The 24,208-nt window shown below is 41.2% G+C and overlaps 1 protein-coding gene across 16 annotated transcripts in view; it reads left to right on the forward strand.

The window, feature by feature from the left end:
* Positions 1-230: 230 nt before the first annotated feature.
* eag (potassium voltage-gated channel protein ether a go-go) overlaps positions 231-24,208 on the forward strand; it is a 69,711-nt gene continuing 45,733 nt past the window's right edge. For 15 of the 16 annotated variants that reach the window (XM_018108586.3, XM_018108590.3, XM_018108587.3 and 12 more), the window contains exons 1-3: positions 232-393; positions 765-997; positions 19,726-20,388. In XM_018108586.3, coding sequence (XP_017964075.1) covers positions 20,310-20,388 — 79 coding nt within the window. In that variant the 5' untranslated portion in view covers positions 232-393; positions 765-997; positions 19,726-20,309. Of the gene's footprint in view, positions 394-764; positions 998-19,725; positions 20,389-24,208 lie in introns of all 16 variants that reach the window. The other variant, XM_089265022.1, reaches the window with a different exon arrangement.

The raw sequence follows: 24,208 nt of genomic DNA on the forward strand, positions 1-24,208 counted from the left end.
AACACCAGATGGCGCTAGCTCAAAGCTAGCCCAGAAAAAGCGCAAGCTGAGCTTTCGTTAAGTGGTTGCGAACCAGACCGAACAGCTGGCAAAAGCTACCGAAAAGCACAGCTCAAGCTTGAGCTTGAGTTGCAGCTTTGCCTACAGCTGTTCCATCCACTTTCAAAGAGAGTGGGCGCGCGACTCAAAGAGCGGTGGAGAGCGCGAGAGCGAGTTGAGGGCTCGACGCCGCTCGAGTTCGTAACGGGTTCGTAGTCTACTTTTAGGTGCGTAGCCGCGCGCAACGTATTTGAGCCAATTCTCAAGCGAATTCCTACACTGAAAGCGTTGCCCAACAAAAAAAAATATAATAAAATAAAAAGAAATAAGAAAAATTCAATTCTTGTGCACTAGGTTAAAATTTTTTGTATTTTTTTTAAACGTTTTTTTTTTTTTTTGAAAACACATAAAGAAAAACCAAATAAAACAGAATAACCAAAAAAGTGGCGCGGACTTGAAGCCTGTAAACCTGGCCAAATCCACGTTTAAGTCGGCAATTGTTGCACATAGCCGAACCCTTTTCCCGTTACACTCCCACAATATTTGCATACGTTTTTTTTTGCGGTGTAAAAATATAATAAATTGAATATATGCATGTATATAAATGTATGTATATGTATGTACATATATGTATGTACATACATATATATGTATGCATACGTATACATACATACATATATATATTTTTTTCTATCTTTTTACATTTATTATATTTATGTTTATAGTGGAAAGTAAAAACAAAGTGAAAAGCGAAATACGCGTTACAAGTAATCAAAATTAATATAAAAAGCAAAGAAAAAATAAACACAAAAATTTAGAGGAAAAACCAAAACAAGTGGAAGACAGCGAGAGCACAACAAGAAAGCAAGAACCAGGCAAGAGCAAAGCAAAGCAAAGCAAAAAGGAATACATTATTATTATCCACATAAAAGCAATCAAAAAGCAACAGCAACAAAAGGTAATCACTAAAGAGCCATTGCCGCTAACTTACAAACACACACACACACACACATGCAGGCAGACACACAAACGTACAGAGAACTCTGCCTCTCTCTCTCTTTTGGTTGAGTACTTCATGTATTGTGTAATGAAGTTGAGTTCGCCTGCTCCTGCTTCTTTTTACTTTTTCTTCATTATTTTTTTTTTTTTTTTTGAAATTCGCCGCTAAAAGCGGCGTCAACGTCGACGGCGACGCCAAGCGTAATGTGCGAAAGTTACGCATGGCGTGAATGCGCGAGCGAGAGGCATAAACACACTTGTAATTGTTGTCTTAGAGAGTTCTGCTGCTGCCGCTGCTGGCGGCGACGCTTGGCAAAAAATGTAAGCAAGATACAAAGCAAAAACTTCGACTGCTTTCGTTGTTGTAGTTAGCTGAAATGTGTGTCAGTTGTTGAGGCATAAAGGAATGACAACCACACACACAGAGGCACTTATATACATATATATATGTATATATTTATAAATATATATATGAATATATATATATGTATGCATACACGCACAGAGCACAATTATGTCAGCAAGAGGAACAGCAACAACAATTGGTCGCCTGCTGCTTTTTCAAGTGCAGCCAAAAACTATGCAACAGCAACAAAGAATCAAAGAGAGTCGCTGCCAACGCTGCCGTTGACGTCGACGTAGACAGTGGTGCAGCGGCGTTGCGGTTGCATAAGTGTCAACCGCACCACACGCGTACAGTTTGGCAGCCACTGCAGCTGAATGAAGTGCGCCAATGTTGCGTGGCTAACAAATACAAAAGGGTTAACAGTAAAAGCAAGAAGCAGAAGAACTAGAGAAAGCAGAAGAATGACAGCAGGCAAATAAAGCGGCAGCGACGCCAGCAGCGCAGTTGAGTGTGAGGCAACGTGACACAAACACACACAGACAGACTTACAAGTGTGTCTATGTGCGTGTATGTGTGCTGTATGTGTGTTTGTGTGTGTGTGTGCGGTTAGCGAAATGAGAGAATAATAAAACAGGAAACTGAAACTGAAAACTACTTAAATATTTAAAGCAATTGCAAAAAAGGGGCGCCTGCGTGTTTAAGTGTTTGTGTGTGTGTGCCTGTGTGTGTGTTAAAGTGTGACAAGCACAGTGACAAAAAAGTAAAGAAGAAAAAGCAAAAGCCAAATGACAAGCACATCTATGGGCAACAACAAAAACAAGAGAGAGAAAGAGAGCAAAAAACTGGATGATGGGTCAAGCAAGTAGGGACAGGACATGGGGAAAGGCAGGCGAGGTGTCTGTGTGCGTGCGTGCATGTGTGTGTGTGTGTGTGGGTGTTGTTTCTTTTGGTAGGCTATTTTACTGTTAACATAAAATAAATAAATAAAATAAAAAAAATCCAACTCTTGTGACAGCAACAGCATGAAAATTTGTTGTTGGCGTTTCTCGCTTCGCATGTTTTTTTTCTTGGTGTATATTTGCTCTCATATTGCCAGCAAAACCCGCTATTCTGCGTATTTGCATACCCTTCAGCATCTGACTGCGAAATTAACACTTGAAATGAGGTTAGGTAATTGCATTATTGTAGTGTTTTTGAAACGGCATATACAAGTCTCTATTTGCATTTTCAATAGGTTTTATTTTTTTATATTTTTTGGCTGGATACTGGGGATATCGAAACCTTGGATCCAAAAAGAAAAGTCAATGATTTGCCGATTAATGTTCTAGAATATTCAATTGTAATAAGGATAATGTTCCAGAATATTCAATTGAAATGGGGAAAATGTTACAAAAGTAGAGGAAATCGATATCAAGCTCGATATCAACCTCGATATCTAATTATCCACATCATATTTCATGCACAATTAGTCTATATTTAACTTATATCAGATATTTATCATAATTATTTGTGTCGTTAAATATTGATTAGTAGTGGAAATATGGAGAATGTTACAAACAAATAAAAGGTCAAGTCTATTAAAGCGAAACGATATCAAACCTGATCTCTATATATAATTTTTTTTCGATAAATATCGACTTTTTTAATCTTCCATATTATCGAAGCTAAGATTTAAAATATGTAGGACTGAGATATATGTTAGATGACCACTATTTCATTATCTGATGAACATTTCTCTCTACTGAATAAAGTCGATAACATTCTCAGTTTATGTAGATATAGAAAGAGTTTTACTTGGTTTCTTTGCCTTCCCTTATCTCATTAGCATTTCTGTCTAGTCAATAAATATCGAATATATTAATTAATATATTGCTTATACGACATTTATAGCTGTCTCTCTATCTCTCTCACCCTTTGATCCCATTGCCACTTCAGTTTACAGGGTATCGCTGCATCACATTCACTTAGTAAACGTTTTCGATTTCTTTTTGCATATTTAATATGACAATTCGTAAATGCGTTTCGTGCGTGCGTGTATGTGTGGTTCTCTGTGTGTGTGTGTGTGTGCGACAGTTGTTGTGCCTAATGAAGTGTAGCCCACGCTTATTGCTTGACTGATTCGTCTATATAGGCGACCCGAGCCGAGGCCCTAATGCCTAGACTAACTGTTACCCTTGCCCCAGCTGAATCGAACATGTATATTTATTGCATAACCAGAGCCAAGAGCACATACGGCGAGGCTCCATCAAGAGCCGAAACCCAAAAGCCAATCAATCAGTTTGGCCAATGAGATTGGATCCCACGAATTGGGACGAATTAGGAGGCTTCGACTGGCGGCAGCTGCTTGGGCGGCCAACGGCAGGAGATGGCAATGGAACCTACGGAATTCGGTTGTCCATTCATCTACGATGACTGCTAGAAATGTACGCACGCCCAAATTGAGTTGCTACATGTCGCACTGGCTTAAAGAGAGAGAGAGAGAGAGAGAGAGAGAGAAAGGGAGAGAAACAGGAAGACAAAAAGAGGAGTAAGGGAGAGTGACAAAGAAATGTTCACTTCACTTCTCACCAGACATGCTAGAGACAGCAGAAATTAACTCGTACGAATGACTTTCAAAATTTGCCTAAACTCTTTGGGATTTATAAACAAAGTTGGAGAATCGCTTGTCAAGATCAAAATTGATGGATTATACGGCAAAAACAATTTGAGCGCCACTCAGAGATATACATATGTAATTGCGGATTTTACTTGATATATATATAGTAGAGTAGTTCAGGATATAGGGAGATTTAAGGATATGTGAGATAGAAGACCCCCAATTGTCAAGCAGTTAAAGTATGCGGCAGACAATTACCTCAATTGTTATTCCACTTCTAAGAATTCTCCATATTTTGCGGGAGTCCCAAGACCTGTACTACCAATACCAAGTGCTACAATCAAACCGAATTGTAATTGAAAATGTTGTTCGCCATATGGCTGACCTCATATGCCTTTCCATTTCGTATTTCCTATTTCCTATTCTTGCAAAGCTATGAGGCCACAAATATTTGCAATTTATGGACTTGATATATATGCGAATGGGGATTGTGGGGCTATGGGACTGACGTGGGGGGTGGGGATGGTGTTTTGCTCTGGTACATGCATATTTTCGTTCATACAATTGTCACGTGTCACGTGTGCCGAGGGCGCAAAAACAAATCAGGCTGGCTGCAGGCTGTTGGCCATATCCGTTGGCCATATTGAAAGTCCATCTGCCTTCCGTTTCCTCTCAGCGCTCAACAGCTAACCGGCCGCTTCCTGCTTCCTGCATCCTGCTTAAATGCGCGACGCCTCCATCAATTTCCTATCCCACATACACTTTTTCTCTCTCTCTCTCTCTCTCTCTCTCTCTTTCTCTCTCTCTCTCTTATTCTACTGCTTGCATGCATGTCGTTGCATGCCACAGCGGTGGGTGTGAGGGGGAGAGGTGTGGGCGTGTGTCTGACCACCTGCTGACCTCCGCCGTTTTTGGCATGTCCTGTCCTTGTCCTCGTTGACCTTGTGTTAAGTGCTTGGCCCGAAGATATCGTCGAAGCTGCTGCTGCCGCTGCCACTGCTGCTGCGGCAGCCGTATCAAAACATGTTTATTAACAGTCTATACATGACCACGCCTCCTCTAGCTGACGCGCCCCCTCGTAGCCAGTGGCTGGCTTTTATGGCTCCCCAGCGGCACGAACACATGTGTATAGATCGACAGCGCCTGTCAAACCCCGGAGCGACAGTTTGAATAGCGCTGAGCCGGGCCATTTGCGGCGCGCCGCACCATGGGCCAGATCAACTAATTTAACGAGCTAAATTGAACATTTGCTTATTGAATGAAAGTGCTGTAAAAAATGGATCAATATTTTAGCTCAAGAGATTAAATAGAGAAATAAATAAGGGAATTCAGTATATAATATATTGATATAGTTTTAATTTCTAGACTATCGTTAGAGATATACAGAGTCTGAGAGTTTTTAGTTCCTCTACTATTGTCAGGTTGATCAACTCCATGTAAACAGCTTTCGATAGAGTTTTGTAGCATTATATTCTATTCCATGTTCGGGAAATGCCAAATAGAGATAAATAGTTATATTTTGTAAATTTATGGATTCAACTGGAACTCAAAACATCCGGCTATTTAAAAGTAATCCCAAAAAATTAGCTTGGCTGAGATTCAAGCAGATTTCAAATAATGAACTCAAATATTCCAATATAATGTTAACTTTTAACAGAATTTTGTTTAATACAGTCGAGTTCCGATGATTCGAAATGGCAAGGGGACAAATTCAAATTATAGAGAACGATTTTTTTGGGGATAGAACTTAGAGTTTATGGGATGGGATTTTTTTTTTTGGATTTAACGCGTTTTAGCGGAGTACAAATTATCGAGAGTTGACTGTATTTAACCTGAAATGCTTAGTTTGAAGTAACTGAAATTGAAACTTTTTCTTTATATGATCCTGTGAAGTATAGTCTGAAAGATTGAAAATTTGAAAACGCATTTTAAACATACTTTAAATGAATTGATTATATATGCTTTTATACATATGCATCATATTGCCGGATTGTTTTCTCAAAGTTACCATCCAGTTGTATTCAATAGTACCAAAAATTAATTAGTTATCACAGAATCTCTTAAATTATTTCAGTGTACCTACTATTTTCATCGTGAGAGTACGTTTGTTCCACCTTCAAGGACCTTAGTCCACAACTTTTCCATTAACAGCTGTTAAGTTTGACAGCTGCCATTGCACACACACACACACACGCACACACTCTAGTGGAGAGCGCTGTGCGCTGAGAGTGGCTCAGATTTCTGGGTGGCTCAACTTTTTCACTTGGACAATTTGGAGCAATTGAATCATCAGAGCTCCAGTTTCCGTCTAGTGCTTGGATCTATGCTCTGAGCTGTGCACAAGGTGGCAATGCAATCAACTGTGAGGCTCAATAACAAAGAGCTTGCGTTTGGCCCACTGTGCGTGGACGCCGCCGTCATGTCGCCTATTTTTGTAGCATACTTTTCAGCGTCGCTCGGTCAAGCACGTGCGCAATATGTAAATTTTTATTCGGGTCTTCGCTTTTTGCTCTTTTGCTTTATTTTTTCTTTATGTAAATACGTAATGTGCGTGTGTGTGCGTGAGTGTGTGTGTGTGTGTGTGTGTGAGAGAGAGAGCTGCTGCCTAAGCAGCTTGTACGCTCACATGCGCTCGCTTGCTCATTGCTTTTAATAGCCAACAACACGCCACGCATTAATTTATGACTTTGCCCGCTGCTGGAATGGATGAGAGGGATGGGAGGGCGGCAAGTGGGCGGTATCGGAGGTGGGGATGCTGTGTGGAGGCATGCCAAGCTTTTAACGGAGTCGGCAAGTGCTCGACGCGGCGTATAATTAAAAATTAAAGCACATGGCAGCCAGCAAGAGGCAAGAAGCAAGGAGCAAGCAACAGTGCCTGCCAAACTGTAGACGCCAGCCAGTCGTGTGCCCAAAAGTCGCAGCATACTTTTCGGCTGGCGCTGTAAAACTATTACAATCCCCTCTATCCATTGTTGCCCCGCCCCTCTCCAGCTGCTGCTGCCGTTGCCTCTACTGGCGTCCATTGTTGTTGCCTGCGATTTGTCGTGCCTCGTATTTGCCTTACTTTGGCCCATTGTTTGCCTTATTCATGTGCTTGTGTGTGTGTGAGTGTGTGTGTGTGTGCGCGCGCTTGCTTACTGTGTCAATATTTTTTGGCGTGAGCCTTTGCTTTTAGCCACATGACAAGTAAATATGGTAGCTCGACTAAAACAAAGCACAATCTTGTGCCCGAGTCGAAGTCGAACCCGAACTCGATTCGAAGTCAAAGTCGATGTCGATGTCGAAGTCCTTCCTTTCAGCATGCGACTCTCCTACTCTCCGTTCCTCCGTCTTCCATCATCAGTTCAGCCACAAGACAAAGTTCTGAAGTTTTTCCAACTTTTTCCATGAAAGCTGCGGCCGTTGCTGTCGTTTACTCTTTCAAAGGCGTTTCGACATGAAACTTACAGAGTTTGTGCACAAACATATGTATCTTAATGTAAATGCTTTAATTGGCCTTAAAGCGAGTTTTAATATCATGAAAAGTATTTAATTTTTCCTAAAATACATAAAACATATTTGCAAATTATTAAATTCGACCTTATAAAGTAGCTTAGGTACTTGACTTAATCTGAATCAAATCTACGATTATCATTTGCCAATGCCAATGCCAATGACAATGACAATGACAATGACAATGACAATGACAATGACAATGACAATGACAATGACAATGACAATGACAATGACAATGACAATGACAATGACAATGACAATGACAATGACAATGACAATGACAATGACAATGACAATGACAATGACAATGACAATGACAATGACAATGACAATGACATGACAATGACAATGACAATGACAATGACAATGACAATGACAATGACAATGACAATGACAATGACAATGACAATGACAATGACAATGACAATGACAATGACAATGACAATGACAATGACAATGACAATGACAATGACAATGACAATGACAATGACAATGACAATGACAATGACAATGACAATGACAATGACAATGACAATGACAATGACAATGACAATGACAATGACAATGACAATGACAATGACAATGACAATGGCAATGACAATGACAATGCAAACGCTAATACTAATGATTAAATTAACTAATATAGTTTCTCAAATTGTAATATTAAGAAATGTGGTGGCAATTGCAATTAAACTAATATCAATATTAATGCTAATACTAATTTTATTTTGCTAATGCAAACGCGAAAATCAATTATAATGCTAAGATGAATCCAAATAGCACTAATTAATATATCGATAATGCTAATAGCAATGACAATTAATTCCAATCATGTTGACCGAACGTGCTCGTAATTCCGCATCTACTATGAGTTAGTGCAGCTCCCATGAGAACAATTTGTCTAAATATTGTTTCGAGAGATCTGCCCCACTATCGGATGACTCTCATTTCTGCTTCTTTCACAGCAAGTTCTCATTCATTGCCTTTTTGGTTTCATTTTTGCTGGCGCGTCGCGCCGCTTCGCGCAATCGAAAAAGTTTTTATGACACAATTTTCTATTGTGTTGCCATTTGCTCTGCTTCTTCTTCGTCGTCGTCGTCGTCGTCATCTTCTTCTTCTTGTCTGTGCTTGGCACACTTTCGATTTTCGATTTGGGATTAGGTTTTCGGTCGTAGGGCTCCTATGGGGCTGGCAGCACATCGCGTCAGCGTCTAGCTGACGCTCTCGCAACTTCAAAGAGTGCGCCCCACAGTGCTAGCCAAACTCTTCACCGGCCACGCCCACAACGCCTTCGAGCAGCCGTCAACCCTTGGCTGCTGTATGACGCGCGCTATTTTTAGCTTGTCGTTCGGGCGTCAAAACTGGGGCGTCAAGTGGTGGGCGTGGCACGTGGTGGCAAACAGCACAAGGATACGGAATACGATGTTGCTGAGGCCAATGAAAAGAAGTTGCATGCAAAGAAACGCCATGTCCGTGGCAAGTTGCCCACGGGCCACGGGCAACCGGGCACGGATTGTGCAGTGGTAGGTCGAAGGGGCGGTGGGCTGCTGGCTGTTGGCTGTGGGCGGTGGGCGGTGGGTGGCGTCGTGTTAGACACTGAAACTGAAACGAAATGACGTTTTGCAATTTCGCGCTGCAGCAATGAGAAAGAAAAAGAACTCAAGAGAAAATTATGTGTTGCATACTTACGTGCGCCGCACTGACCTTGCGTGCGCTGTATTCGACGGGAGGGAGGGGGGCAAGGGAGCAAGCTAGGCAGCAAGGTGCAAAGACTTGGCCAGGTGTGCAACGACGGTTCGTGTGTCCATGTGTTTTATTGCTCTGCACGTTTTGGGCACAGTTCTAATTGGATAGGGAGACGATAGGTGCACGGCACACAAGGGGCCCTGGGCCAAAGCGAATCGATACTGTGGCCGAACGGGGCGGACCGGTACGGCACATGGGGCGTGGCTGGGCGCGTTGCGGACTGCAGCGGCAGCGGCAGTGCATCGAAGCGTGCGGACACCCAAAAGCTGATAAGCCGCCGCAACAATCAAATCGAATCAAATCAAGTTAAATCAAGTCAAATCACGTTCCGAAACGCAAGTTCAAACCCCGCATAAGCCTCGACTGGTTGACTGACCAGTCAGACCGTTCCACTTGGCTGCCGTTCACATTGCCTCCAAATGGAAAAGGACATCTTCTGCCATCCATCCATACGCTCGACACCCATAGTAAAGTTGATTGATTTATGAGTCGTTTATAGAGCAGTAGCTTAAACGAATGAGCATGTGATTGATTCCATTGTGCGTGTCCGAATGCGACATAAAATGTCTTAGCCAAATATGTTTCAAATCATTTAATAGCTCAGTCAGTGGAACGTTTCACAAATTAAATAGGACTGAAGAACGCAACTATTTCACCTCTTTAGCTCTGGCTAAAGACTTGTGCCAGTTGCCAAATTAACTTTGACGTGTGTTGCCGATGAATAGCTCGATAAATATTAATGCCGCCCAAAACGTTCATTTGTGCATACTAAATCAATGCTAAATGTGATAGTATCTAGGGGTTCGCGTTCTTTCTACAAACAGTTCGCATTGTTATGTAGAGCTATAGATTCCCAATACCCTTCATCTTAGCCTTTCTCTCTAAGTCTCTCTCTCTCTCCCTCACAGAGTCATTCCTGACCTTACCTAATGTCACTGTGCTAGGAATTTAGTCTCTCTCTCTCTCTCTTTGAATCTCCTCATACTTAGAACAATCATAATCTTAGTCCATATTGATGATAAGCCAATAAACTTGGACTTGGCAGTCTAGTAACTCTTTCCTGAATTGCTTTGCTCAATGCATAGACCTTTTATGCTTATTATTTAAATTCCCTACTTCGGAAATTTTTTTCGTCACGTTTTCCAATACAACTTCCAGGCTCAGCGCCCCCAAGTATTATATATTCTAGAGTATGACTGCCTCGGGTTGGCCTCAACTTTCGTTATTTGCGGCACTTCGTGGCTGGTTAATCAAATGCCTGGCCTACTTAGCTGAAAGCCCAAGGCAGTTGAACCGAGCAGCTCACGCACAGACACAAAGACACACACAGACAGAGGGTCGACTGAGAAACCCAATCCAGACCCTAGGCCTGAGTGCCGTCTTGCCACAATCAAGGTTAAGCATATGCCAATGCACACAGTTATGCGCATATTTATGCATACATATACATACATACATTTAATGATAAACATATATATATCTATATATCGCGCGAAGTAGAGGGTGAGAGAGAAGGCACGGAACCTTTGTTAGTTTGGGCTTTTTCTTTGGTCGTGCAAGCGACCGGAAATGTCAATCAATTAGCTAGGCGCAACCTAGCCCAGGGCAACCATTCGAATGGGATCCACAGCTCAAATGGCTAATGCTGGCTCCATAAACAACTTGAACAACAGTCGGTGCCAAAGTCGTACCAACTTTAGCAGACAGATAACTGCATAACTTACCGACTGGTCCCTCGGTGTTTCTACCGCTAGTCGACCTAAACAGCATTCAGTAAGCGAGTTCAGTTCAATCATTAATTTCCCAAATCGAAGCAATCCTCCAATAAGCCCCACACACATTCCATTCCACTGTCTGTGTCAGCTTTTGGCTTCTGTATTGTTTGGTCGAAGGCAACAGAGAAAAGCGTTCGTTATGCGACTGGACTAGTTGCATTTGGTATGCCATACCTATGTCTCTGTGCCATTAGTGAATGTAAACTGTGATATAGTCCGTTTATTGCTTGAAGTAAACCGAACCTTTGCTTTTTCCATCGACTTGCCGTTCTTTTGCAGAGTTAGCTCATCCTGTTCAGCCTTTCAGAGATATGCAATCCGCATCGATATAAATTCAAAGCACATCTACGTATACATTGTGTCTTCTGCTGCTCTGGAGTCCTCCGGCTCCAACTGTTTTCCCTAGCCAAACATTCCCGCTGTTCGTTATGCCACCTAACCTCGAGCAGGGCGTAGTCACGCCCACACACACACACACACACACACACTGGCAGAGAGAGAGATAGAGGATAAAAGCATTGTCTTTGTTAGCTCTTTGTTTTCTGAGTTGTGTTTTGTGTAATTGTTGCAACAATTGTGTATGCGGCTGCTGTTGGGCGAGCGAAGGGTCAAAGGGGCAAAGCCAAAACAAATAAGCAAACCATATTATGTAGCACGATGCTGCGAGCTATGTCAAAGCAACAACAATTACAATTGTTGCCTGGTTAGCGCAAAACTGCTGTAAAATAGATGCCGGGAAAACAGCCAGAGAGAGAGAGAGAGAGCGAGATGGAGAGATGACTGAGTGAGGCATGGTAATGTCGATGTTATTGTTGCATTCGGTTGCACATGCAACAGCATACATACCATAGAGGGGGCACACACACACACACACTTGGAAAGGCATTCAAAAACATTGACAGACAGTCGAGCCCAGTTGAGCTCGAATGTGATGAGCCTTAACCCAGTTATGACCTGGACAAAAGTTGAGGTCTAACCAAATGCAACGAACGAGTTTCGTTAGGATCGGATAATCAAGTAATTAGTCAAGTGCAGTTAAAGCTGAGACAATTTAGGGTAATGCCCCAGCTTTAAGCAACAGCGGTGGTGCAGTGTGGCAGGAGTCCAGGCAAGCGTAGCTTAAGGGCTTATGGAACTGCTTTGAGCAAAGCGAACAATATGACTTCCCATGTGTATAGACGGGCTGTGCTGGCTATATGTAATAAAAATCAGTTGCAACAGCGAAAACCATTTCGTTTAATATCAGAAACGTAACTTCCCAATTCAGAATTTTCCTACCCAACTTCGACAGTAGAAAGTGAACAGGACATCTGAGCCACTCAATAAGGAATAAGGAATTCGACTTGAATTAGGTCAAGCTAAGCGGGTTTTTCTTTCCGAAATGCTTATTAAAGTGTTGTCTGGCTCGTTCCCTTACAAAAATCAGTTCAAGGAGCTAACGGCCATTTCAGTTAATGTCTCAAACTTAACTCCCGAAGCTAGGCCCAACAGAAGTGAAAAGTGTAATAAGAAAAGGCTACTCGTTCGACAGCCTTGGCATCGTATTCCGTTTGGGTCCTGTGCACGGTCGAAAATAATAATAAAAAAAAACACTTTGCATATCCAGCATCACTTCAATAGACAACTTAAAACTGGGAGGCCGTGGCTCTTTGGGAAACGGCAGCTAGCAAAGCAACAGAGCGAAACAACCTAAAAGTTCATAAATTTTTAAATAGCTTCGAACGTCAGAAGTGGCCAAAGGTGAGACTCACAAAGATGAACATGAAGTTGAAGATGATAGGTTGCTGTGTAGGTTTAATGGAGCAGAGCTGAGCTACACGTTGGGTGGTTGGCTGCCCGATGTTTGATGCCAACCAGCCAACCATCCAAGTAGCCAAGGAACGAGGCAGCCAGGCCGCCAGCCAGCCAGCCGGCATTCTGGCTGCTTCATTTACTTGATGACAAACTCTCATAAATAATGCGAATACTCTATTAATATTTAAAGCCCGGCGGAAATTAAATGTGTGCACGCTGCGAAAGGCGAGCGAGCTCTAGCCGACGCCGACTTTCACTCCAAAGTGGGCAATGGAGCAAGCTCTTAAAGCGTGCACGACTACCAAATCGGTGGCAGTTATTATTCCTTTGATTTGATTAGCTATTTCACGAAACGGGAAAATTTAAATGCGACTGCTGTGTGGGTAAAGGCATTGATCTTACCTCTGGCGAGTTTAAGGAGGAACAAAAGAGATGGAATTTTCAGTGGGAAAACTTATTGATCCTACCTCTTGCTAGCTTAAAGAGGAGTACAAGAGATGGAATCCTTATTAGGAAAACGTATTGACCTTACCTCTTGCTAGCTTAGGGAGGAGTACAAGAGATGGAATCTTTAGATTCTATTTCAATGTGTGAAATCGTATTGATCTTACCTCCTGAAGGCTCTCGTTGCTAGGACTAAGGCATGGATCTCACTTCTCCCTTGCTGAATAAAAGATACTAGAAATTCCTGTTTGGTTACGTAAAGTTAGCAGGGTAATGTTACAGATAAGCATTCACAGCCGCCATGGAAATAAGAGATAAGACATTTATGAGCGTATGTCAATGCTTGACAATAGATCTGCGACTTTTGATTGAATGCCCAGTATCTGAATAGAGATCAACGATGATACCGTTTACTTAGTCTGTGAAGTTTTCGATATATGTGTTTGTAATTTATGCTGACAAAATATCTAATGCATTGCAAATGCACTCAGGTGCTCCCGTTTCCCTTCGTTTCATTTGACGCGGCGGAAATGAATTCAAGTCTTCACCTAAGCAGAAAACTGTGATTTCACCAGATGACTCACTCGCGCAGTGGGCTCTCCAGTTGAAGAGCTTAGAAGCTTTTTAATAAAAAGCTTGGACGTTCTAGAGATTCGAAAGCCTGAGGGTCACCCACTGACACAGCTGGAATCTCATTTCGCCCGGGCAGGGTTACAGTGGATGGGCTATTTTACCTAGCTCCTAGAAAATCTTCGACTTTTCTAGCTTCACAGCAATTTGTAGTTCCATTTGCTGCACTTGTCCGCTCGGTCAGAGGCACTCATCTTAATTTTTATGAGCTGTCTTAAGTGAGCCATAAAAAAAGAACAGTAGGTCGGCACGGGGTAGCTGGCTGAGCGCCGTAACAAATTAAAATGTATGCCAGCATGAGGTAGCTGGGAGCTGGGAGCTGGGAGCTGGGAGCTGGCCCAACCACTTAGCTGGGGTCAGGTGAGAACTGAAAGGCAAACGCTGACGCGTGCTGCCTGTCAACGTCGCAGGCGCAATCGTCGCATCGTCCGTCAGTCAATCCGACGCCCAACGACGTCAATGTTTATCCGGGCCAAAGCCAGAGCCAATGTAATTGTGGTTTTGCAAGCAATTCTTGCTCTACCCTTTGCCTCTACCATCGGCCAACAGCGCTATCTCAATCTCTATCTCTCTCTCTCTCTCTTTCTCTCTCTCTCCCTCTGTCGTGTCCTCGTGGGCGCATTTAAAGGCATGTGCCACGCCCCGTTTGATATATTGACCAATTTTTGACACAAAAATCTATCGCTATGACGTCACGGCCAATATTTTGCAGTTGCTCTTGTTGTCCTTGCTCCAGCTGCCCCAAGTCCTGTTGCTCCTTATATGAATGACAAGTCCAATCACCCGAATCGAGTATGCTCGGTTAACTGATACCCTGTAAGGCTAGCAAGACTCAATCTAAGGTTATTTTGCCCAGATTGAAACGATTTTTATTATTAGTTGATATATTTATTATTACATTCATATTTGGATATTCTGAATTTAGATAATATTATCTAGTTCACTAATCCTTCAGCAAGGGCTAATACATAAATCCGAATATGCCTTGAGCCCTATAGCCTTATATAATCTAAGGGATATTACATAGCTTTGTCCAGCATAAAGCGGAAATCTTATTTCCAAGTCAAAACTTCAAGTCGTAAGCTGTCTCAAAGTTCTACTTGGCCGCATCCTTTTGTCTGCTTTATAAGCTATCTTAAAAGCATTATAGCCTCTCTGTTCTTGGCCATTTGCAATGAGGGCAGTATAAGCCAACTCTTGACCCAAGTTTTAAACTGGGTCAGGCTCTGGCTGCCTTATCATACTAAATTTGCAATGCAGCTAGCAGCTAACAGTGCTCGCCTCCTGCTCGCCCCATGTACTCCCACGTGGGGCCCAGCTTCATTGCTTTCTTTTATCCAGCTGCCAGCTCGACTCCAGGTAGCAGCGTATCGCGTCAGCCAACGCACTAAAGCCTGAAATTCATGAATGCCTGAGAGCGCTCGACCGGCAAAGTGCGCGCTCTCTAATAAGGCACTAACTACATTCGACTACGGCAACAATGAGCCGGGCGGAGCAGCGGACCTGTCGCTGCGTCTCTTTGAATTTTAATGAAATTAAAGATTACTGAGCTCAGCAACAACAAACAAACTGCAAACAGCAAACAGCTAACAGCAGCAACCAGCAACAACAGCAACAACAACAACATCAACATAAGTAGGAATAATAAACAACAGAGGGCGCTGCAGCCAAGTCCAGCGTGTAGCGCACAAGTTTCAAATGAGCTCAAATGAGCTCAGAGCAGTCAGTTCATATATGTATATGTATGTATGTGTAAGTGTATATGTATATATGTATATGTATGTATATGTATATGTATATGTATATGTATATGTATATGTATATGTATATGTATATGTATAGGTACTAAATTCGTCATCTGATATATGTAGATGTATCTGTATCTGTCTATGTATAAATGTATCTGGTATCTGTATCATGTCTCTGTCTCTGTCCTATGTCTCGGTTTTCTCCTGTCTATGTCTCTGTATCTGTTCTATGGTCTCTGTCTCTGTCTCTGTATCTGTCTCCTGTCTCTGTCGTCTCTGTCTCTGTCTCTGTACTCTGTCTCTGTCCTCTGTCTCGGTCTGTCTCTGTCTGTGGGTGTCTCTGTCTCTCCCGCTCTCCTTCCCTGCCCTCCTCTCGCCTTCCTTGTTCGCCGCTCTCAAATGCACCTCACTCGCTCACCCTCTCTCCCCCCCTCTCTCTCTCTCTCTCTCTCTGTCCCTGTCTCTGTATCGAGTTGCATTGCGCTGCATGTGCGTTTATTAGATACCATAATTAGATAGTTTGTGTTCAACACCTTTGATTGACACAATAGCTCTTAATTATACGTAAATATCACAGTAATTAAACCAATTCGATACATCTTGGATTACTTGGAGATAATTGTTACGTTACGTCCGTTGGCTGGCCAACTAGAAACTCGTATTTCATCATGCGGTTGCCTTTCGTATTCATTTTAGAGTTTTACTACTACGGCCACAGCAGCTCAAATAAATGATATACAAAACAGGGTGCAATAAAACCAAATAGTTTTGCTTTATTACCCTGTTTATGGTTTTATTTTGATGCTGCATGAATGGCACTAAGCTCGAAATTGCAATAGCGTCTCGAATGCTGGCGCCGACGCGACGTTGACTTCTTCAAGTCTACTACAATCGAAGTAACTACACTTTGTGCCAGTTGCCGTATGGCTGGCTGCATGCTGATTTAAGATCAGAAATCCATGCTAACGACAGATTGACAGATTGACATTGCACAACTGTGATCATATGAGCGATTTGACTGATCTCTTTAAGTATCGAATATATTCAACTGCAGTAGTTTCATGCTTACTGTCGAAGGGCGAGAGCATCACTGCAAAAATCTTTTTCTATCGAAAGAACATGGATTGTGTTTATTCTGTTATAATATATAAAGACTATGTACTGTACTATACTACTGTTATACAGGCTACTTGTTCATAAAGATGAACTTCGCATAAGATGACCATTCATACAAATGTCAAAAAATTTCCGTAAAAATTTTCAATTTTTTTTATACAAGAAAAGTTTATTAAACTTTACAACACTAAAATTCTCTTACCATAAGCGCCAGCATATCATAATTTGCAACTTGTAGCTGCTTTGTTCACGGAATTAGCAACACAAAGTACGACTGCTCGCAATTAGTTTCAATTTAGTAATGCCTTTACTCTTCATTTGCACAGCTACAGTCAGAGAACACAGGAAGGTCGAGCACAGGGAGACTGACCGCTGCTGCGAATCCAATTACAAATTCTGCTCTTATTACTTATAATTACTTACTGTATAATATATTCAAATGATTTAACATTGATGCTAGCAGTCATTTAAGCAACGGGGATTACTGTGCAATAGCTATCCTATATAGTAACATAGTTAAACCAATTTATACAAGATTATCCGTATTTGACAGATCAGTGCAGTTTTATGTGTTTTGTTTTTTAAGAAGAAGAAAAGAGAAAAACAAAATTTGATGTTGACGATAGTAATTATTTAATTTGGTTTGAGTAGACTTTTTGAATATGATATACAATAGAATCTAGTTATAAAGACTCCGTTTATTGAGTTCCTACGGTTACTGCAACGAAAATTCTGGTACCCGAAAAAAATTAAATAAACAAACTTAAACGTTTAAACCTTCTTCCGGATATACCGACGGTTCCTTGAGTGTCGTTATAGCCGGATTCTACTGTATCTTAAATAACCACCTTGAGCCTGTACGGCGTTTTGGGCCCGTCTCTGTCAAAAGATATAGGCTTGCCAGATGTGCCCCTCAAATATGGTCTCACAGGTCTTTCGTTTCATTATTTATTATTTTATTAATAGGCATATTTCTTAAGCTATTCAGATTTGATATCTCAAGAGCACAATTACTGAGCTATAATGGAAAGGAAAGTACTACTTGGCTTAGGAATAATCAATCAACAGGCGTTTACTTATCACTATTCAATTTTAAATTTCATTTTATTATAGTATAAAGTTTTATATATGCAAAAAGAAAGTAACATTAAAATAAGTTTCAAGACCTTGCTCTAAGCAGCTGAACAAACTTAAATTGCTATTATAAAAAAGTTGACTTTAAGAGAAATTCATGTAAAAAGACATTTCACAACTTAAAATTAAGTTGATCACAGTTTGGGTCTTACTAAAAATCTACTCCACAGTTAAATTTCAAGCAACAATCAGCCAAATATATGCAGCTTTAATCCATCAAGGTGTTTATAAATACTTAATTGCATAAAGTAACAATTAGTTTACTTAGTAAGGGAGACAGCAAGCAGAGGAGGCAGAGCATTTCGAAGAATTCCCATTCAATGTGAGAAGTAATACTATATAGAAACCGTATTCAGTGTAGATATTTGTTGCTGGCCATTCAAGTCGTCAGGCACATTCGCAGTGCCTGGGTATATAGAGCGTAATGGAATTGGTTGGCATTCAGACGTAAACTTCGCATCAATGCTGCCCAATTGAAATGAATGTGATTCTAAGCTAACAAAGCGACGGCAGCTGTGAGAGATATCTTTTGATACAAGCACTTTGCATAGTATATGGATGCAGATGATGCACTGGTCAAAGCCGCAGCTGAGTGCTGTTGTCGCATTGGCCACATACTCGAATGGGCAGTCAGGCTCGCACTGTACTTAACAGATTGAGTATACGCCCCGGTGTAACCTGAAAGACAATTGCTTTCATAATTAATTGCGTAACTTGCGCTCGATTTGCACAATTTCTGCATAAATGCACACACAAAATCAATTCGATTAAATGAACGAAAAGGCGATGGCGATAGACGAGCGAGACAGAGAGAGGTAGACAGACAGAGATAAGGATAGCGAAACTGAAACTGAGCCACGACTCGGGCATTGCATAAGTCCCATTCACAGTGCCAAAGTAGGGGAGGGCCAGCAAATCGAACAAAAGAAAATGTTGAGCGGCGTCTTATGTGATTTGCCGCCCGCGATTTCATGTCGCTGGCTATTTTCACGAATTTCTCTTTCTTAGTCGCGAATTTCTTTACTTCCCTCCTAAGGGTAAATCGTGATTATACTTAATTTGTGTCTTATGAAATTGCAAACAGGAATTTTACGTAATCGCAACTTTATCAGATTAGTTTCAGCTATCAAAATCTTTCTCTGCGCACTATTGGAATAAGCAAGAGATGTTTTAATCCTTAACATTTATTATTCATTTTTTCTTATCTTTCACAAATATATAATGTTATCTTTAAATTTTGTATTTTGTTCTGCTCATTTTTATACCCTGAACCCATTGAAAATAAGAAATCAGGGTATATTGGTTTTCTGAAAAGTATGTAATAGCCAGAAGGAGGTGCGTTCCATGAAGCATTCATATACATTCATATGTATTCTTGATCAGATCGATATAGCCCTGCCCGTTTGTCCGTATGCTTGCACGCGTCGATCTCAGGAAGTACAAGAGCTGGAGACGAGCTAGGTACATCTAACTCTGTGTCCATTTGACTGTCTGTCTGTCCATGTGTAGAACTGTCTATCAACCTGTTTATCATTGCAGCAATCTCTTAAACCACAAAGGCAAACATGATATTTTATACTCATTCCCTTTCCTGATGATCTACTTTTAAAAATGATTGCCTAAATCGTTGGGGATCGCTTTAATCATAATCAAATAGATAACACATTGAACAAAATTTAAGTTCTTGAGTCCACCTCGTGCTGCTGTTGCATTTTCGTTTTCTTAGTAAAAATAACGCAAAGTAAAGAGAAATTGCATTATTTCAGCATCAAGAAAATTTCTCCATTTCGCCTTTGTCCCCTAAGGATTTTATTTTGTCAGCTGCTCGAAAGTATGCTACATTTTATGTGTTGCTCTTTGCAGTGCCATATGCAACCGATAAGACTGTGTGAAGTGGTCAAGGAAAAGCGACAGCAACGGCAGCAGGACAAGGAGCAGGAGCCGCAGCAGCAGCAACAACAACAACAACAGCAACCAGAAGAATCAAACACACGATATCAACTGGAGAAAGCAAAGCAAGAGCAATAAAGAAATCCCAAGCGTCGCGTTGCGCGTGTGTGTGTGTGTGTGCGTGTGAGTAAGTGTGTGCGTGCGTCGTTAGTGATCTGAACAAAATGGCGGGCGGTCAGCGCAACCAAAGTGCAGCGCTGCACAGCAACGTCGCAGTCGCCATCGCCGTCGCCGTTGACGCGTTGCAGCTCTAAGCGAATGCCCAACGATCGAGCGGGCAAAGCACACAGAAAGAGACAGCGACAGAGAGAGCGAGAGCACAAGAGCGAGTCGAGACGTGAACTAAACGCAAACAGGCAGCCACATCCATCCATCCACAGTCCAATTGCAGTTGCCGTTGTCGGAGCGGGCGCAGGCGCAGCTGTTTGACGAGGACTTCAGGTGCCAGCTAAGGGGCATCGAAGGGCGGCGACGCGGCGTAACGATTAGGCACCAAAATGCCTGGCGGACGACGTGGACTGGTTGCGCCGCAGAACACATTCCTTGAGAACATAATACGGCGCTCCAATTCGCAGCGTAAGTAGAACAAATGAAACATTTCGATAAGAGAATTACATTGTAAAAATATCGCTTTTCAAATTATCGGACACGAAGTGTTCTTAAATTCAAATATTCTATTAGAGAAGAATTTAATTGCTAGCTCGATATATCGATATTATTGTTATTGTTACTGTAAGAAAGTAAAACTTTAAGAATAGCTAGCTTTGGACTATCGGATATCGAAATCGACATCACTACGGCAATAGTGATAAGAATTCAGTGTGAGACTCTTAACAAGATAACGTGTTCAGATATCAGAGGTTCAGTCAGCAAACAAGGCATCTGTTATATATGGTATCGATAGCATCAGACTCTGCTTAGAATTGCTGTCCGTTAGAATTACAGCAACACTATCGATTTGACAGCTATCGGATATCAAAGTTAAATAGACGTTAGTTAATCATTTAACTATAATGCTAACAACAATCATGGCATGGGTTGCCCACGATATCGATCAATATTGATATCAACTTATGTTATCGTCTGCTATCTATGTTAGTTTACCACTAACAGTATGATCAAATGTTACAAATATCGGTAGACTCCTTGCGTGTAATCGATAGTATACTATCGATTGCTAATGTAATTTTTTATATGCCCAATATGCTACTGTCAATGAATTATCGATAGAACAACACTTAATGAGCATATTTGAATGAATAATAATTGTAGAATCTATTAGAGGTGGGGGTATACGACTTGATATATTACAGTAGCTGAAGGCCATGTTAATTAGCGAGCTTAAGCCGTCAATCACTCCATCTCTGTCTATACTCAATACTAATTTATTCGGTTTTAGCCAACTATAAACCTCATGTGGTCTCATTTAGTTTAGTCCAGCTGCGACAGACTAACTCACTTGGAATATTTGCCCACTTGCCCACTTGTCCACTTGTGCCGCAGCCACAGCAGAGTTCGGCCCACTTCTCGAACCTGTGGTTTGCATCGCATTTGCCATCCTGTAAATGCAGGTGAATTTTTAACACTACGTCCACTATCTGCTGCAAACAGATACTGAAATTTCATTTGTGGTCGAGAGCGCACAAAACTTCTGTGGTTGTTGATTGGGACTGGGGTAGTAGGACTGTGGAGCTGTGGGGTTGTGTGGTTGTGGGGTTGTGGGGTTAAGGGTTACGAGTGGAGGCGGCACAAATGCCAACAGCATTTAAAATGATTTTCCGTTAAGTTGTCAATGCTCGCAGCCACAGCTGCCGTCGGACACCTCGCACAGAAGGGGAGATACGCATGCTGCCCTTTAATTCTATAAATAGACGTGTCACCAAACAGCCACCCACTCACCCACACACACACACACACACACACGGGGAAGCACAGGCACTTCAATTGCGAGCTGGCATAACCCCAAGGCTGATTAAATGGGCGGCACCAACCTGTTGACCAGCTGACAGCGAAATGGGAACTGAATGCCCAGACTGGAAATGGAAAACGCGAATAAAAAGTGGATTACGAACAGGTAGAATGGATGGGTACTGCAGCAGGTAGATAGAAACAGCATTAGCCCAATGAATAGAAATTAATGAAATAAAAATCGTTAAATGCGCATTACAGAAAAACAAACAAAAAAGAATACGCAGAGCAAAGAGAAGGAGGAGAGGAGGCAAGGATTTGTGAAATGAAAGGAATTCAAGAAAAATATCTAAATATCGACATATGCACATAAATGGGAATATGTTTTCAAACTAGTTCAGATGGAAAAGGCAATGAAATTCAAAATAATTGCAGAAAAATATAAATACAGACGGGAAGAGAGAAATTGAGGAAGAGAGAGTCAAAATAATCCAAGAAAAATATAGATAGAAGAAGGGAATAGAAAAATGTAAAGAGAATGAATCAATAAAATTGTAAATAATTGTAAAGGAATATGAAAAGAAAAGGGAAGAGAGAAATCAAAGAAGAATGAATCCATGAAATTTAAAAGAATTGTAGAAGAATAGGGATAGAGATGTGAAGAATCGTAGAAGAATATAAATAGATATTAGAAGGGCGAAATCGAAGAAGAATGAATCCATGAAATTCAAAAGAATTGTACAGAGAAATTGAACAAGAATAAGATTTGAATTCTGATTAATCATAGAGGAATAGAAATAGATATGGAAATGGGAAAATCGATGAAGAATGAATCAATGAAACTCAAAATAATTTTAGAGAAAGTGAAATAGATATGAGAAGAGAGAAATCGAAGAAGAATAAATAAATAAATTTTAAATAATTGTAGAAAAAGAAAGAGAGAGATGGGAGGAGAAGAGAGATATAGATATGAAAATGGGGAAATCGATGAAGAATGAATTGCAGTGGAAGTCAAATACAGATGAGAATACTCAAAAATGGAAGAGGACTGAATAAATATATAAGCATTCAAAGAGAGTAATTGAAGAATCATGTCAAATTCAAAATAATTGTAGAAAATTTATAAATATAGATGAAGGTCTGATGCTGCAAAGCTCAAAATTATTTCAATTATAAATAAGAGCCGTAGAGAGGCGATCGCAAATGGAGAACTATCAGTGTAGCTATGAAAGGAAGAAATTACGCAAGGCAATTACGACGGAAATGCCAGCGTGGGTTGACACATGTAAATGAATTCCCCAAGTGAAAGGTAACTGTGTCTGTGTGTGTGTGTGTGTGTGTGTGTGTGTGTGTGGGAGTTACGGGATGCTGCTCTGATCGGCGTGCCATGGCGTGACATGGCGCAGCGTAGCGTGGTGCAGCCACAAGACAATAACATGAGCAGATAATTAACAAACGAATTCCTGACACAACCACCCAAAAGCCAACTCTGGCGAGCTACCGCAAAACCACAGAGCCAAACAGCTGGCATTTGTACAGTTAGCCATTGCTCCAACAGTTGTTGTTGCAATTAGTGTTGCTATTGCTGTTGTTGTTGTCATTGTCTGCGGAATGACCGCCTGTCCAAGCGATGGAACAGTTTAGGACACGTTGTAGCTCCCAACGGCTGCAAATAATTAGAGGGGGGGAAAGAATAAAATATACAATATGCTGGCGAGCGCTAAACGAGGCAATGAGATCCGTTCAAGTCAGTCAGGCTAATGTCTAGAAGAAGTAATACGAGTCACACTCAGTGAGTGACCCGAATGGACCGCCGTAGTGAGTCGGAAGGAGTTCAGCTTGAATAAGATTTAGCATTTCTCTCGGGATTAATAATTGACTACATAAATAGTTGAATTCCTTTTGGCAAAGGAAGTTCCCCATTTGAGAACTGTAGATTTGTTAGAGGTAACATACTAATATATGTATATATGATTTGGTATGTAGAGATTTTTAGTCACTTTTGAGAGCTAAGAGACCAGCCGAAACAGATATATTATCAAAGTCAATCTGTGGTAATCTAGTCCTCCCTGAAATATGAGCACCTGACTAAATTAGATTTCAAGCATAAGTATCACACTAAATGTTAAGTTGCTGCTGTACAAGTTAACATATGTTAAGCACATGTTATTGTAGCTTTGATTCGTACACACACAAATTTAAATGAGAATATCGTATTCATGTCAATTAAAAAAGGTTAATCAATTCATTTATTAATTAAATTAATTGATGGCATTGTCCATTAGCAGCTGATTATGGTAACAGCAGCTTAATATTGCATGCACATTCTAGGGACAGAGCAGCACAGCTGTTAAATATTCTCTCATGACACACGGTTCAATCAAACTTGGCTTATTAAAGTTTGACAAGCTCTATTTCATAAAGACGTCGACTTAAATACTCAGTTTGAGGCAGCAGGGCGACATTGTCTGTCAATCAGAGAGGTGCC

This window comes from Drosophila navojoa, chromosome X (assembly GCF_054131105.1).
Source record: "Drosophila navojoa isolate 15081-1374.11 chromosome X, UAZ_NAV_1.0, whole genome shotgun sequence".
Taxonomy (NCBI): domain Eukaryota; kingdom Metazoa; phylum Arthropoda; class Insecta; order Diptera; family Drosophilidae; genus Drosophila; species Drosophila navojoa.